The sequence below is a fragment of the Bombus affinis genome, chromosome 8, assembly GCF_024516045.1.
Source record: "Bombus affinis isolate iyBomAffi1 chromosome 8, iyBomAffi1.2, whole genome shotgun sequence".
In the NCBI taxonomy this organism is placed as follows: domain Eukaryota; kingdom Metazoa; phylum Arthropoda; class Insecta; order Hymenoptera; family Apidae; genus Bombus; species Bombus affinis.
The window spans coordinates 12,764,939-12,783,083 of NC_066351.1; the positions used below are offsets into that span (position 1 = coordinate 12,764,939).

Here is an 18,145-nt window from a genome sequence, read left to right on the forward strand (position 1 = left end):
ATTGCTCGCGAGAATCGCGAGGCGTAGGTTTCTATTCGTGTCGATTCGCGTTTTAATTCGCACGTATCGCGCGATTCGTGCGACCCGCGAATCACGAACGCGTGATATTTTACCATGGCGTGGCAGAAATCTAACATCTAATACGCTCTTACACTTTACCGTGTTCCAAGTGTCTATAGACTCTCTTTGTTCGTCATTCGCGCGTCGCCTTTCGGGATTCGAGATAAAATCGAAATCGTTTGAATTCGCGATCCAGCGTTCCCGGAATCGTGGCGTTAACGTCGATCGAAATTAAAACGAAATATGGTGAAAGTTAGATGCTTCGGAGGTAACGTTCGAAGAAAGAGCGCGTTTTATAAGCGTGGCAGAACGTGGAACCTTGGGAAGGGAAAGAATATTTATTTTTCCAGCGAGTTCTATCGAATCGCTTCGGTACTTTTCAAAGTTGGAACGTACGAACGCTCGAAACTTGGAAAGTCATCGGCTGATTTCCCCTTCGGTTTCGCGGTCTTTACGTCCGAGTAAAGAAGTCGTATCGCTAACGGGACGATCGCAAAGTATAGCCAAGAAGGAAAGTAAACGGAGTCGAGATTAATAAATGTACGTGACCGGATTGCGATTTCGACGAAGAAATAGCATCGCGAGTAACTCTGTAGCCTACGTATCGGCGAGGCAACGTAGGAAGCCCAGTTTCTCAATGTCGAGCAACAAATCTTGAGAATGGCTCGCAAGCGTACGCGCTACTGGCTGCCATTTCTATGCAACTCTTCGTTCGCCTGTATCTACCTTTCCGTAACTGTGCGCCAAATGAATTTCGCACGAGAACGAACATACGCGCTCAAAAGTCTGTAGATCATCCTTGCTATTCGGTACGTGTTGTTCGATCGAACGTACTTTTCCATTTATGATCAAAGAAATATTTAACGTAACTGTCGGAACGCTTTCATTGCGCGTCTTCCATTACCGTTCCTGCGCTCTAACCGAAACTAGCTGTACAACCGAAAAAGCGTAGGTGTCTTCACCCAAATACATACGCGTACTATGTACACTCTGGCTGAAAGCGCGCGCTAGCTATCTCTGAAAGGGGAAGAGAAAAAATGGAAAATCGGATGGGATCGCGTCGATTAAGATTCGTAGGTTCTCGATCGGTGTGTATCGGCGAGCGACGTCATAGACAGAAAGTAACTAGATTTGCAAACGCAGATGTTGTTTAATGAAAAGCGGGAAGGAATACGCGTAATCTCGCGAACATAAATAGTCGATACAGAAATCGACAAAGGAGATATTGCGGCAGGTATATCGCGACTTTCGTCTGTGCGATAGATGGAGCGAGTACGCATTTACTTTAAGAAGGATAGAGTAAATAAGTTGAGCGAAGGATTCGTTGTGTACGCCGAGTTGCAAGGTCTATAGGCAGTCTGTCGGTCTGTATACGACTGCAATCGATTACTTGCTTTATTTCGCGTAAGCCGCTGGGACTTCACCGAGCTGTGTGCGATTACATTGGCAGCCGCGTTGCGTTGGTGTACGAGCGTGTGCGAATGCGCCGGTGCGCTCGCGTGCGCTGCAGGATATCAGACTGAGTGATGTGCAATTCGTGACATTACGCGAATCGGTAGGAGACAGCAGATCCGAACCGAGAGATACACGATGTTATAACATCGATGGATGCACGGGATGACCTGAATGCATCGCATGGATTTTGCGATTTTATATCTGATAGGTTACTGATCGAGAGAAAGCAAACACGCAACTGCAATTTTTACCGTGTTGTGGATGTCTCTATCGTCGAACGTATCGCGCTTGTGTTCGCATTCTATTCTATCCCGGTTTCGATACAAGTCGCGTGTCTTGACGCCTGTCCGATCACGCGATCAAAAACAATCCATCTCATCGTTAAAACTTTAAACGGTGAACGGCTCAAGGGAATCTCTGCTTTTTTCAAACGCGTTATTTCGAGTTCTGCGGTAATACAGCTTTCAACCTACTTTCCGCGAATTGTATAAATCGTAAGAAAAATTTGCTCGATTTACAGTCGATACGTACGTATATGCGTCAACGAATCTCGTAACGTTCGTATGGTAACCCTTGCCGCCAACGTCGAGATGTTTCATTGAATTTACTATAATTTTCTGTACTACCGTGCGTTACGTATGCTGTAAAAACAAGCTCGCTTCTTTCCGATAGTTGTTCTTTGTGACTGGAAAAATAAGGACTTGGAAACGGAACGTCTACTTCGTAAGTGGACAGTGGTTGTGGACAATTTATGATCTCGGAAAATTTTCTCCATGTATGGAATAATATCCGGTGGTTACCCGACGAACCGACCCGTTTTTATCGTCCCGCCGTGCAACAAATACGCGTAATTTATCCCTCGCTAACGAATTTCGCGCGTGATTTTTCATAAAATTACGGAAAAGTCCACTCGAACTCGATTCGCAAATACGCACGTATCTGCAAACAACGACGCGGCCTTTTCGTTCTTCCGATATTTCCCCGTTCCATTCCCAAAGTTATACTTCCGCAAACTGGAAATTTAATTAAACAAACGTAATCGCGGTAACGCGAACTAACAGATAGCGAAATGGAATTTTCCAGGGCGTCTTACCATACATCGGGCTACGTACAGCGCTGCTCGATTCTTCGGATTTAAAGACGCTACACGCGCCGCCTTTATTTCGTTATTTTTCCTATGAATAATTTACTCTGCAGAGATTATAGAAGAAAGTTATAGGATAAATCCGTCCGATTAGGAGTTTTGCTCGAAGCGAACAATAACGAACGTGGCTCGTAATTGTTGTAGATCATCGATCATCGTTCGCGTGACAGGTAATGAGAACGCATAGTTTTAGTTTCCGGTTCGTTTAATTGTTACGGACGCGCACGTCGAGTCGGAAAACGGATAGCTGTCAAGCCGGACGGTGCATTCTGATTTCGCGGTTTTTGCACTATGCGCGCGGATGGGATTGAAAAAAAGTCGCCAACTAGTGCCGGTAATTTTGCATTTTCCGTCAACGGATGATTCTGCACCGTGATTTCTGGTAAACGCGCACGGACTGATTAAGTCGTCTCTCGTTTCGCGCGTATGTAATTTACTTACAATTAGCTTCTGACGGAGCCATTATTTTTTATAACAGTATTTGCTTCGTAGCCAGGGACGTACATACACGTTGTCGTTGTCCCGCGCTGACGTTTCGCACAGACCGCGACGTGCGGTGAATTTTTTTTTTCACTCGTCCGCTACAGGAAAATCAGCTTCCGCGAACGCAAAATATTTAACTATTGATTTTTCGCCGCGCGCGCAATACTGGCCGGTCGTAACAAAACTTGATCAGAGATAATCTCTTTGTTCTGTTTGCGCCGAAGCAATAAACTTTTACAATATTTTTACGCGCATTTTCGTTCCGCTGGCATGCGCCGTGCGAATATTTCTCAATCCTTTACCTTTCGGAACGTAAAATCACAAATTTAATATAGTTGGCCGAATGTCGCGCGTAAAATACGATTTCCACATCCGTGCAATTCTACACGCGCTCGTACCACCGGTTTCCGCTGAAATAAAAACCAAGAAATCCATCGGAAATTGCCAAATATCACGCATACGTCGCCATCGTCGCATCGTTCGGATCAAAATCGTCTACGTATTCGTACCTGCGCGTATCGTTAGAACGGGCACGTTCAAGTCTGCGTTCTAGATTTACTTTGAAGACATCCTCGTTATCAGAAATGGAACATCTTTGCCAGTTGGTGATGAACTCGTCTAACTCCCGCGTTTCCGACGATCGCATTGTCCGAAAATTTCGCTCTGTCTTGATCTAAGGACGTGGAACGCGGTTGCGGCGGTGGCGGAGCGGAGCGGCGCGGCGCGGCGCGACGGCGGCAGCGGTGGCAATTCGGTAGAGTGCGTTCGCTCTCTTGGTGTGTACTCGGCGAACCACGGCCAATTAGCCGGAAGCACATTCAAGCCATTAGCCCGAAATGAATTCGCGTTTACAATTTGCTTCAGCGTGGAACGTCGATCGGTAAACCAATCGGTAAATTCGATTTCCGGGACGCTCGACCGTGGATTATTAAACTTATCGATCGAATAAACCTGGCTTTGCTATATCTGCTCCCAACTTGCTTATAGCGAAGTTACGGCCGTCCTTCCGACGAGTAATTTCGTTCTTCTTATTGCTTCTTCGCGCTTAAGACTCTATAAAAGCGAAAGCAACTGTCTCGAAGAGAATCGTTTCCGTGTACGTGTATACGATATTCCAATAGGTTCTAAACCGTTCGCCTGATTCTCGGTGGATTCGCAATCCGGTTTTGCACGCCGCTTGTAATTGAATCCGAATTTGTCGTTGGAGCACGTAGCGAGTATCGTTAGGAAACCGCATTATATTCTCCCGGGTACGATAGGAGCCTTAGTCCGATCTGACATACATTGTACCTGTCCCGTTTACCGATGTTAGCAACCGCGTAATTGCATGGACTTTCTCGCGTCCTCTTGTCCCCCACGAGAACTCGCTTCGCATCCCCAACGACCTCACGTTCTCTCTAATCGTCGTAAATATAGATTATTCTTTCTTCGATCGTTAATGTCCAAACGAATCACAATCAACGATAACCTGCCCGCCTCCGCACTGAATAACATCCCATGGAATTTTTGTGTCTGTTTCTTTGGCCCGTTCTACTAAACGCACATACGTACGGTGTATTAACGCTTTCAACGTGATTTTCTTATTTTATTACGATCGGTACGATTAAATATTTATATTTGTCGCGATACGTATAATCGAATAAGGTCGGACGCGAATAAGGTCGAAGGCAGAGGACGAAATAAAAATTTTTACGTTGCGGTAGTTACAAACGGTCTGGCAGTTTCGATTTCCATTTCGGATCTATCTCGATGTTCCGTTTACAATTATTCATAGCTAGCTCGCGAAAAAAAAAAAAAAAAATAAAGGGGGAAAGGTAAATAAAACAAGGCAAGTTGCAAATAAAGCTGCGGCAACGACATATGTGTATACGTGATCGCGTTGTTTACTTACGCCCATTTCTAGTTGGGGTTCCATTTTTTTCCTCTTCCTACCCTCTTCTCATCCTCTTTTCGTAAACTGCAAACAGCGTAAAACTTCAACGAGAAGAGAAATATCGCAAGTCGTTGTAACTTGTTTTTTGTGGTTGGCCCTTTTTCCAGAGATCCCAGGCAGATGGAGGCGGCATTGCCCGCACGGACCAAGAATGTCCGAACCTGGTTGCAACTTGGTATCTGAGGGGACCGCCGGACAGAACGGAAATACGGTTGCAACAGGAAAATGCGTTTGTGGGCCGTCGGTGCCGTGGTGTCCGAACGAACCCCGTCCCTACGATTATTCTACTCGACGCGAGTGCACGCTCAACCTTGCTGCAAAGATGAATTACGGTAAGAAATTACCATTATTAGCGCGAGAGATTACGATATATCTGATGTACGTATATTCTTCTTACGATTCTCGGGCCGAAAACGAAACCAAATCGAAAATACCGATTTACGTTTCGATACAACGACAAAGACATTGCCTTCTCTGTCTACAACAATGGATCGATATAAAAAAGTTTGCATTTTAGAATACAACGCATATAATCTTCTGTGCAGTCATTTCGCTCTTTGTTTGCATTTCACGAGGATATTGAAAAGAATAAATAGGAATTGACAAACAAATCGGTTATAGGTATTCGCCTATATATACAGCTGTCCTTTCTTTTTTTTTGTAAAATGTAGCCCAACGATCATATCGTCAATTTGTCAGTATTGTTATTGGTTGTTGACTATTGTAATCGTTACGAGTTGATAAAAATTTGCACAGCACGGATCAGTTTGTTTTCGATATAATATGTATATCATAGAGAATACGTTTGCGAGTAACACGCGCTTTGAATTTTCAGACGCGCGATTCTTAAATATTATAAACGTGATGTTTTGGGGAAAAGAAATTTAGTCTCTATGACCTTGACATATGTTTCAGAGATCTTTGTTTGCAATGTAGTCGGCTTCCAAAACAATTTCCATTTAAAATCAGAATCAGGACACAGCGCTGCAAGAATATACCGTCTAGTAAACAGTTGCGAAGTAACTACGAAAATATGTAAAATTTCTTCATTTGCTTAATATTCCGTCACTGTCGGTACACTTCGGCATTGCCGTATAGTTTCGTTGCGAGTTTCGAAACAAGTAGGATTTACAAAATCGCGTATCAAGAATCAAAAGAGACCGCCGTAAAATCGAAAGCGTGCGTTACTTGGAAACTATAGCCTCTAGCCTCTACGTATATGCCAAAATAAAAAGCATCTGTTCTGTGTAAATTGTTGTCAACAGTTGTCTTGTAATTTTATAAAATATCACACCGTAGTATTTTGCCGCCGACTAAAGTAGTCTACTCCTCGGATTACTTAATTGTAATCCATATATACGTGCATCCTGTACGCGAAACCGAGTGGTTGATCTGTTTGGTTGTTTCGTTTCGACGATAAAGCGTTCACGGGTGAAAGAAAATGAGAATCGTTAAAGTGGATGAAGTACGTGAAAGGAGAGCAGAGTTGAAATAACGAAACTGCGGCTGTTGCCCGTTAATGAAAAGAAAACATAAATAGTAGGAAAAGAAGGAACAATGGCGACTAAGAGGAACGAAAGGTCAGGAAGGTGAAGAGGTGTATATGGCCGGTGTTAATGAGAAAAAGACATAACTAGGGGTTACGTCTCGTGACGTAACTCTCATTCTTTCCCTTTCTTTGTGTCGGATTAAAGTCACCGAAAATAACACCTGCAACCTCGATACGAACACGTGCTGAACCAGTAACGATGCTAACTATAAACCGAAGAGCAAGCAAATTATGGCAGATAATCGGAAAGTTATCTACGTAATAATTGACATGCAAAACTCATCGTGTACTCGGCGAACGGTCTAACCAATAGGATAACGTTCTATGTTTCCACGATATTAGACAATCTTCTATGGCACGTATTGTAGTAGCTAGAGCGTGGAAGAGAGGAACGCTTGGCGTTGTTCTACTTCGCATCATTACCAATACTTACTCGAATGAAATAAGTTTGCGGTAATTACGGCTAGAGAGTCTCTCGAATCGTTGCATATATAGAATCGATAGTTAACTCGTCTTTTCATTGAGGCAAACTTTCAGCACATCTATTCCAGCACACTTTGGCGTTGAACGTGTAACGAAGTTGTTAGCGAGTAACAAAAGTAGTTACCTGCAACGGTGCAGAAAGTTAAATTCGATTCGTCGGGCAAAGTTTAATCGTGTACGTACTTTGAAGGTGGAAACCAGACGGATTGTTCTTTTGTCGAGGTTAAGTACACGACTAAAATTTCGAAGACCAAGTCCAAGTCCAAGTCCATGTCCAGCACCAAGTCCAGGTCTAAGTCGAAATCCAAGTTGAAATCCAAGTCCAAGTACAAGTCGAAATACATCAAAGAAAGGTACAAAGAAGCGAACGGCGAAACTTTTGCCTCGGTTTGTTTCACGACGATAACTTTCAACTTCGGAATCGTTGCGCTTTTCTTACATACTATATGTTTTCCACGAATAATGGGAATAGCAAGCGTTTTTACTCGGTCTATTGCGAGTTTATAAATTTCCAGCTAACTGGCTTTTCCTTCTTTTTTTTTCCTCTTCTTTTATTATAGTATCAGCCTCCTCTTTTTTTTCTATAAACGAGTAGTTCTTCTTCTTTTCTATCAACGATGACGCTATTAATTTGTATTTATATTCTATTTTGGTAAGCATATTTCGGAGAAAAGAAAATATTACGAAAGAACGACGTTGCAATTATCTTTATCTCCAAGATAACATTGTAGTTAGAATAATCTACGTTATTAAATCTTCCTTGTTCGTAATACAACGTAATTAGATTTTCTGTTAGAGTAAAGAAAAGACAGTAAGATATATGGTATATAATTAAATTTAAAAAATATAGAATACATCGACGTTGAGAAGTTCTCAATGAGAAACCGTACACCGTGCTGCACGTGCTGTGTCGTTAACCGTGTGACAGCCTTTAAATCAACGTTATAACAAGCTTAGTTTCAGTTTATATTAGTGTATTGCTTTGGTTTCATTTCCTACCGTACGTTAGAATTCAGTTGCTGCTACGTTTCTCTATGGAAATCAACTGTGAAACTAACCGATAGATGGATCGCCTCAACGATTGTTCGGTAGAGTTTCGTTTACAGCTTTGTACGCTCGCAGCTGAAATATTTGCCGTTACTTGAATTAGTTAGTCGCGTTATCGCGTGAGGTTAATAATACTTTCTTTCTTTCCTTTTCGAAATCATTTACGTTTGTAGATGATAGCCGTGTTTTCTGTCGATCGTAAGAGAAAGATTAGCGCGAATGGAATGTAAGATTATGGAAAAATTTATGAAAGAGGTACTTTCTTTCGTGCACTTGGGCGAGCTATAACTTCATAATTGGGTCATTACACGAACGGTTTATTGATCGCGAAATTCAATTTAATCCCTTTCGAAGACGTGGTCAGCTACGAGTTTGCCACAACTTCAAACTGTGTACAAAGGATATCTTGGAATAGAATATCACTGAAGCAAGGATGAATCTGTTTGGTGAAAAGTCAGCCATCGATGTTGTGAAAGGTAACAAGGATAGAACCGATGCGCGTATCTGCTATTTTGTGAAACGCGCGTTGTTATAAAATACAATAGGTCGCGCGTGTTAAAAACTAACGAAACTCCATAGAATCGTCGATCGGCATCGTTCGATCGCCGTTACCTTTCGATAGATAGCAACATTTCAAACTGCACAGGGTAAATGATGAAAATATCCAAATTTTCCAACACACCGAACGGATGATCGATGAGAGTAAAGTGCTGTTACGTGTCTACAAATATTAATAGCAAATACCGCGATGCTTGTCCGTGGAAGATTAACCAGAGGATTTCGTGGTCGATACTTCCGGATAACTTTACGTTTGTTCAGGATCCGTGTCGATGTGCGGAAACTTGCCATATTAGTCTTTCGCTAATCCGTTCGAGTATTTACATAATAAATGTCCCCTCATAGGTGAAATATCGAGTTGCTCAAGTACAAGTAAACAGATAATGTAGCCGTGTACGTTAGTATCATTGTAACACTACCATTGATACGTCGTACGAACATGAATATTCGTTGTGTAGTAGGTTTCAACGTTAGCAAAAAGTTATTATTGCTTTCAGTGTTTTCTTTCATTTTGCAAAGAAGAAGAGGACACGGCGTTTCTAATATAGCGATGTAAACGAGCAAGATCCTTCGAGTTGGTTTATCTGTTGAAATGGACAAATAATTCGATCGTTCGAAAGATTAATCGATGAAAAAGTATCGTTCGGTAGTTTAATCTTCTTATTTATTTGCGTGCCGCTTCGTTACGTAATTTAATAAAACAGATTACGAGGCGGAGAAAATAGCGATTGAATTGATCTGTGTCGGGCGTGAGCCGCGCCATTGTGTGTAAGCACACGTAGATATGTGTAACCGCTTTCTGGGCTGATGTTGATGAACTTCTGTTTCAGATGACCTCTTTAATTCCGGAAACACGCCAAGCGACGACGTTGAAGGTGAGTCACTTTTAGTCAATTTCGAAAGTTCCAGGGAGGAGTTTTAATTGAGTGTATTTAGTATTCATCGGCGATTGAGAGTTTGAGGGATTAAAGTGAAATTACACGAGTACGCTTGTGTTAACGAACTATACGCCGCGTCGCGCTCGTAGCTTTCAGTTTATTCCGACTTTTACCTCTACTACATCGTCTCCACGATGAATCGTTCGAATAGTACATTTTCCTGGCAAAGGTATAAATTCCTTATAATGCTTTCAATAATATCTATATTATTTTATGTTTTTCTTCCTCTCTTTTCTCCTTTTTTTTTTTTTTACGCTATCGATATTCCTTTAAACGATAATCTCTATAACGATAAATTGGCCGGAATACGTGAAAATCTCGTTTCTCTTTATGCCGAGACGCGGAAATTCATCTAGTGTGTTATTTTTACGTATCCGAGCGACGGCTATTAATTTAATTCAATTTGTTGCACGGTTAATACTGAATTCGTACAAAAGATAAGGATATTAATATAGCCGATGTGAACGATCGTTGTATATCCCTCGATATTTTATAATATTCTTCGCAACTAAAAAGAGAATATAACGTTATAAACAAGGGTACACGTATTTTCTGAAACGATTTATTCCTATAAAATGAAACAGCCAGAGGTTTACCATATTTGATCGATGCGACGATTGCTTTACGCGTGTATCCGCGTGTTCACAAAGGCTAATAGTGGGAATGGTGAAAAAGCTTGCTGTCAGACAGAGTTTTTAACGAGTTCTGTGTTGCCAGTTACTACGTGTACTACTACAGCCACGGTAAAAGAGTCTCCGTGCGAGATGTTTTCTGTTAGCGTGTTCTGTTCATGTGTTTCCGCGGTGTGCCGTCAGTGGTGTTTCTTAGGAAGATCGACTAATTAGAAGCGACCGGTGTTGTATTCACAATTAGCACACAGCGTAACGAGACACTTGGAATTAGTTTCGTTGCCAATGGCACAATAGCAACAGCGTTAGGCAGCGCGTGTCTCATGCCGTCGAGTATTATTAGCGTTTGACATTTTTGAAGGAATATCCGTTTCAAGGTAGAAACGGATAGAAACGAAAGGACAGAGGAAGAAGAAACGTTCAAACGTTTCTCGCGTGTTCACGGTCGGTAAAATCGAGCAGAATAAAGTAGCTTTGATCAGCAGCTTGATTACCGTGAACATTCAGGTAGATTTTATGCCGTATAGAGATACGAGGGAAGGAATCTAGTCTGGGCGGTTTTTATTTAGTTAAACGAGAGCGAAGCAGCAAGCAAGAGAATAGAATAGGGTGTCAAGATAGATGGTCGCGTGGAGCATAAGCAAGGAATTGTATTACCGAAGGAGACGGCGAGAAGCGATGGCGAGGTCCAACCAGACCTGGCGGCATACCAGTCAGATCCACGAGACGCAAAGAACTAATTCAATTTGGTAGGCGGACGTTTGGTCTTTTACGAAACAAGAACGAAAGAGCAACAATGCCACGATAAGAACTTACCTTTTTAGGCGAGACGTTCGCCTCTTTCACGCGGTACATTACAATCAATGAGAGGAAGGGAAAAGGGCGAAACTTTGCCGAGAAACAGACCAAATGATAAAAGAGGTTCCGTAAATTTCGCAACACTCGTAGAAGAGCTAGCTTGAGATGCTGCGTTCCTTTCCTTTTGGTTCTGTTTTTTTCCTTCTCTCCTTTTTTCCATCTTTTATTTGTTTGCTTAAATCCTCTTGAGCCGCATAACGTGGAAAGTTTCCGAAACAATTTAATAAACTGCCCTATTTTAGATAATTTTGCGGCTCGAGATATCAAAGTCAACGTAAAAACGGAAGCCGGTAATTAAATCGTTCCCCTCGGTTTAAATGCCAGGTGTCTTTGTCAAACGTCAGATACCAAATTCAAGAATCTTTCTTCTCGCGTATGGTTTCTCAGGACGCGATTAATATAATGGATATTCTTTCCGTCAAACGGGCAATATCGGGAACCGCGATTTTACGTTGGTAACGTGTTTTCAAGGATCGCCAGCCTCGAGAAAGTTATTCGATCGAATGTAATAAGAATTCCCGTGCATCCAAGATATCGATTCAATTTGCTAAAATTAATTCGTCGATTCTCCAACTGGAATAACCGAGTTGAGAATCGTCTCGTCTTAGTTTCTTCCCTCGATATAATTATCAGACAGCTGGAGAATCGCTGGTTTGAATATCAGGAGAATTAAACCTGCTCTCGATTAGGAGTTTAATCGAGAAATCGCATCGCCGCCGTTAATCATAACGGAGCAGCAATCTGTGTCACGACGGTAAAGTTAAACGGCGATTCCAGAAAAACGAGCGACGCGTTTCAAGCGTATGTTATTTCAAGTGACTTCCAGCTCGACGAAAATTCAGGGCTGGTTTCTCTTTCAGAAATTACAAACGTATTACATTTCCCTTGGCTTCCCTCGAAAGGACGGCGGGGTAGATTGAGCGCCGAGATCGTCTGCTTATCTTCTCTATGTGAGTCGAGTCCCAGTTGCTTTCCCTACTTACGAAGAAATCAAGTCCGCCAAGTTTACTTTAGGTAGGTGAGTCGAGTCCCATCTACATAGAATTCCGCGACAGATACCCAAGTCTTGTCAAAAAGTCTACACTTTAAGCAGAAATTATATACAGAGATATAATTTTCAGTCGAATTAAAATCCGATCCACTTCGTGGTATCTCCCGAAAAACGTTAACAGACTGACCGTTAAGTCACCAATCGCCGATATAACTAGCGAATTTTCCAATGATTTAATATACAATAATATAAAAAATTGCTGCAAGTATGGTCGACAAATCCTGCTATTGGGTTCGTTAAGCATACGTCTCGGGAATTATCAAACGTACGAACATGTCTATGCTTCGTTAGTTAAACCGCAATTACGCTACACATCGGTTATCTGGTTTGTAATTGCAGTAAATTGCAGTAATAAGATTAAAAGATAAAACAGTCATTTCATTACAACTTAATTCTATATAATAACAATCACGCGTACTCTGTGTTCGAAGAATATTTCCTTTCTCTTATTTTTTTTTATTTTTTCTTTCTTCCTCTATCGTATTCGCTATTGTATTCCTTTGTATTTATTATTAGGCTCAGTCCGTATAATAGTAATAATAACAAGGATAAATTACAGCGATCATTCAGTCATCTATAACATAAATAGCGAACTAATGATCCAAGATTTCCGTTTTTTCTCTCTGTTCGAATCACTTAGGTATTCGATTCACCTAGGTAAGGGGAACAAATGCGATTCGATCCAATTTTGGACTCGATGCTCCAATTTGCACGCGGAGTAGAGACAGGCACACACACACAGAGGGAGAATTCCTCGTTTGCAGTGAGAAGCCACGGATCTCTCTCACATTTTTTGTTTCCTTTCCATCGAGTCAACATTCTTCGTTGCATCGTAGAATCTTTGCAACTCGTTAGTATCGCAAGGCTAAACACGGTTGAGGTGTCGTATCTACCCGAGATCGGCGTCCTTTTCCAGTTTCGAGTTCTCGACAAATATGTGAAAGTCGACGAAATGTCTTGGCGTTTTTACCAACTTCCGGAATGTTTCGAATTTCTGCAGCCGATAGTAGTTTTGGCACTTCGTCCTGTTCCCACGTTTCAACAGGACTCCGAAACAAATCGATTCAGATCGCATTCATATTTATGTCTTTTCTTTCCAATGGGCCTGGACTCTTCGAAACCGATTCTTCGAAAAATGTCCGAAGATAAAATATCGCGCTAATTTCTCGAGTCATTGGCCAACGATGGGAAAGGTAACGGAAGCTGTGTCGTTAAAAGATCGTAGACCCGGATTCGTGTAGCATTTCGAATTTCAAGAGACTCGTCCGGAGAGCGTTTCATCGTAACACGAAGAAATACTTGGACGTATTAAAAAAGAGCTGGTAGTACATTTGCCGATGAGCGCATGCAGAATGTATACTCATATAGTCGGATTGGCGTTTTTCCTGTTGCTGCCGGAGCTAGTAATCCTCGAGGGAGGAGAGTACGCGGCAACTGTTAGCTCCGCTTGCGGACCTCCAGCATATTTGCACCGATAAAACGAATAGATTGTCCCGGGTTCCACGGCGACGACCCCTTTTATCAGAGACTCCGAAGAAGGGACACAAAAGGGGAAGAAAAGACGGTTCCACTTCGACGCAGCGAAATAGAAATCGCACCAGTGAATATCGTTACCTCCGCTGGCGTACTTGTGATGAAAGTTCTATCGCGTTCTCGATTAAACAAAAAGGGAAAGAAAAAACCGGATAGAATGAGGAGGAAAAAGGAATAGACGGAGGAAAATTGTTAACGAAGGCAATAAAAAAGAGGGGGAAGAAGGAAAGAGTAGTAGAAAGGTGAAAGGACGAAGAATGGAGGAGAAAGAGACGAAGGAAGAGAGAAAAGAAAGAAGAAATATCGATGAAAAATAAAGTTTGTATCCGTACCGGGCTAAATGAAACGAAGCTTTCTATTAAAAAATCGTTCCAGGCTTAAGCGAATTTCGAAAGTTTTCGCTACTCGTCGCACAAGTCTCGAGAATGTCACAGGGCACGGATTAATTCATCTCCTTCTAACGAAATACTTTCTTTACAACTGTTAATTTTATTAAAAATTTGTCTTCTGTTCTAACCGGCGCGCCACTGAAACTTCACCGTAACACGAGAAGTTCAATTAGCGCCGTTAGCCACTGAATCTACCGTTTCTTTTCTTTCTTTTTCTTTCTCTCTCTCTCTCTCTTTCCGTCAAAAGCAGCTTCTCGCAGAAATTAATTTTCCTTCTTTTCTCCGTTGTTTTTCTCCGCCGTATCGTATTTTTAATAAATAAGTTGTCGCCGATTTAACGACGTGCGAAAGTTTCCCATGTATACCGGAAAGTAGGTAATTCGAAAAGCGCGAGTAACGATGTAGTCGGTATATCGGTTCCCGTGGGAAATCCAAGTGCTTCATAAAGGTACCGGGTGTCCGAGGGAAGGAAATCTCAAGTGTGACAAGGCGAGTGAAAACTCTCGGCCGGAAGAATCCAATGAAACTATTCGTTAAAAAAAAGTTACTTTCTCGGTCGGGAGAACACCATCTTCCCCTTTAAAATAGTCCCAGATGAAGTTACACGTAACGGCGGAAAGGAGAAAACAGCGTAGCTTGGCTTAACTGTGGAATTTCAAAGCGTTTCGGTGCAGCATGGCACCGTGTTAATCCTCTCTGAAACAAGAGCGTCCGACACTCACGAAATGACTCCCATTGAAAGCTAACGAATCATTGCTTGCCGCTCAACGAGAACACGTACCGTCGCGTTTCAAAATTCCTGTTCAGACGCCTCACGCGACTTACTCCGTTCATCTAATTATCCTGTTACGAATAGATTCGATGATTCGTAAAGAGTTTATATGCAAGTTTATATCGGTTCCATTACGTTTGTACCAATATCGATCGCTAATTTTACGGCCAGCCGGCTATTACGAAAATGGGATGTACAAACTTTGAGTTAAACATTACGAGCATAGCAACAATGGTTCGAACGTACGCTCTTAAATAGGTAGGACGATCGAGCGAACGCAATTAAAACGCGAATTTCCTGCAAGGAAACGTTCTGTTACAACTTTCGTTATCGAAACAGAAGCGCGAACCAGATAGATTAAAATATCTACGCGTAGAAGCGAAGAAGGACGGCGAGAAAGTAGCGAATTTACAGCTCTTCGGGCAGCTGAAATTCTAATAATTCATCGTACGTTAACGATGATTTAAATTTAATTCTATTTACGGACCTGGGCCCTTTGCGTGTAAAATAATGCACGATACAAAATACATCGGCGTTGAGACGTGAATAATGCCGAGTACTGTTATGCAAAATTTAGACAAGTGTACGCATATACGTGTGATTAATAATTCAGCAACGTATACGTAAGTTTGAAACATGTTCCATGAGATCTTCTTACGTTTTATTGTAGCGATAGGAAATCGACGAATAAGTCTACTCATTCGCGGTACTGCATATTCTAACAATCGTATCGGTACGATCGAATCTGGATTTAGAGGCCGGTACATAAAATAAGGACACGTGTCCGATAGAGCGGGAGGGCAAGTTAAAGTTGATCAAGCCTAACAAACGAGGGCTATTGATTTTATTATTTATAGTATTGCGAAGTAGGAAAAGTTAGCTAATAGTTGTAAGCTGCTGGAAAGCTTTTATGTTAAAAGTATTCGTAATTGGGACGTAATCGTGATGATGGTTTGCAAGAGGACAATGAGTTTCGTAGTCAAGAGTTCTCAAGAAATACGATGTTGAACTCCTTGTCGAAGAGATTACAAAATTTCTTAGTAGCGGGTGACCAGATAATCCAGACACAATCCAGGCAGGATAACGCCAAGGAGACGCAGAAGTTCAGAAGGGCGTAAGGATTCTTCGACTGTTTATTAATTCCTTGTTTGCCATTGTTGCAACAACGGGTACGCAATAAGGACAGGAAAGAAATTGAAGGAAATTGTGCTATTGTACGACACGTCAAGGTCACAAATAGATTTTATCGAAAAGCTATTCTCCGAAGAAAAGAAAGACGGAATATACTGTATCGTATAATATATACTTCTGAAACGAAATGGAATGTATCGAATACGAAGAATTATCGTAAGAATATATATATATATATAAAATGTATCAAATTTATATATGAAATGCATGGTAGGAAGAATTATTGTTGCAACATGCATAAATATATATTGTTACATCTGAAACGAAGTGGAATGTATCGAATACGAAGAATTATCGTAACAATATATATATTCATATTGTATCGTCGTATTTAAAAGTAACTTATAGTATACCTAATAATAAACGAATACTCGTATGGCGATATTTTACCTTAATTCGTGGAGTTTCATTTTTACTAATAAATAATTTAGGCAGTATGTTTTAACAGGCTACGAAAATATCGACTCTCCTTTAAAAAATAGCGTTCGAATATTTGCAATTTCGCGTATTCATTTCGAAGTTACGATCGTTCGAAGCCGGAAAGTTTCAATTCGTTTTTCGGGGTATCGTGAATCTCGTCTACGTTGTTTACAACTTTCCCATCACATTTGCCATAAGTTATGGCACTTGCACGGTATCTTAGGATCTGTAGAACGATGTCTTATCAGAATTTTAGGTTTTTGAAGAGTTATAAATTTGACGTTTGCCGACCATCCTCCACCTTTCAATGGGATCGAAAAAGGACTGAAAACCGACATATAGAGGTACTCGAGAAGGGACAAAGCCGGTCGTAAGTCGCATGCCGCATTTCCAGCGTTCGATTTCCCATCTTATTTCCACGCGAAATGATCTAAGAAAGGAGAAACGAAACGACGCGGGTCGTCAAATTTCTGAATACAAGGAACTTCTCGTGGAGTACGGCCATCGAGGTAGATACATAAGTAGCTTACCGTGTAAGTATATCGCGATAATTTTTAGTTATAAACTACCACGTGTTACCGTTGTCAGCGTACCGTCCACGGTTGCACGAGCCGGAACAGCCGAGGAAAAAGTCGAAAAAGACTCAGACGTCGCGCTCTTATTCATATTTGCATCCGTTGGTGAAAAGCTCTTTCGGTAGCTGCACGTAATTCCATTCCCGATGGTAATCTTCACCGTGGCGTGGGATGGTGGAGGCGTAGCCGAATAAATTTATGGGAATCGCGCGAAAGGAATTCACACAGGTTTCGAATGTAAAGCACGTTTTCAATGTAAGTGCATTAGGGAAAGTCGGACGGTTCTCGGTTAATGGGCTGCCGATAATTCAGTTAATCGGTTCATCGACTATCGAGACGAACGCATCGAATTAGCCTGCGCATTCGTAGTTTACTTCGAAAGGTAATTACGTCGATCGGCATTAATGGTAGACTCGAACGTAATTCTACGAATACAAAAGAGATGCGAGGAAAGAGGAATATAGGAATCGAACGCGTTGTTCTTCCATTTCTCGTGTCCGACTGACAGACGAAGGAAGAATAATATGGGGATCGCGGAAAACGCAAGTCGAAATCGGTAGCGAACATGGGATCCGATATCGGGTCAGAAATGGCGCACTGTCTACTCGGTGAATGTATCTATAGTCCGGCCTTGAAGCAGGCGAGGGTGAAAGGGGCAATCAATCTAACCCCGGTGTTTCCTTTTCCTAGCTTTTCTTTCCTTTGACTCGTTCCGCAGGAACACCTCCTCCAAATCACTTTTCGCGCTCCTGGAATACTCCGTCGAATTCGAAAACGTTTCGCCGCGGTGCGGTGTTCGAACCTTCTCTATCCCCGTCTTCTTTATTTTTGCTTTCCTTTTTCTTTTTTCTATCTTATTCCGGTTGCTCGACACGTCTGCCCGAACAAATTTCTATTGTATATCGAGAACGCCTGTGCCGCGTTGTACGTCGAGGACATAAATAACGATGGAACAGCCGCTGTATCCGTGGCCTTCCTTTCGCCCTTTTCCCTCTTCCGATTCTCAGTTTTCTCCTTCTCCTTTCTCTAACGTAGGAAAATTCAATTTTGACAACGCTCGCCACAAGGCGAGAATCT

At 41.8% G+C, this 18,145-nt stretch overlaps 1 protein-coding gene across 3 annotated transcripts in view; it reads left to right on the forward strand.

Annotated features, from left to right (window-relative positions):
* The window catches only part of LOC126919225 (cysteine-rich motor neuron 1 protein), a 153,923-nt gene that overhangs the window by 15,945 nt on the left and 119,833 nt on the right, over positions 1-18,145 (forward strand). For all 3 annotated transcript variants that reach the window (XM_050728127.1, XM_050728125.1, XM_050728124.1), the window contains 2 exons: positions 5,183-5,407; positions 9,543-9,587. In XM_050728127.1, coding sequence (XP_050584084.1) covers positions 5,183-5,407; positions 9,543-9,587 — 270 coding nt within the window. The remainder of the gene's footprint in view (positions 1-5,182; positions 5,408-9,542; positions 9,588-18,145) is intronic.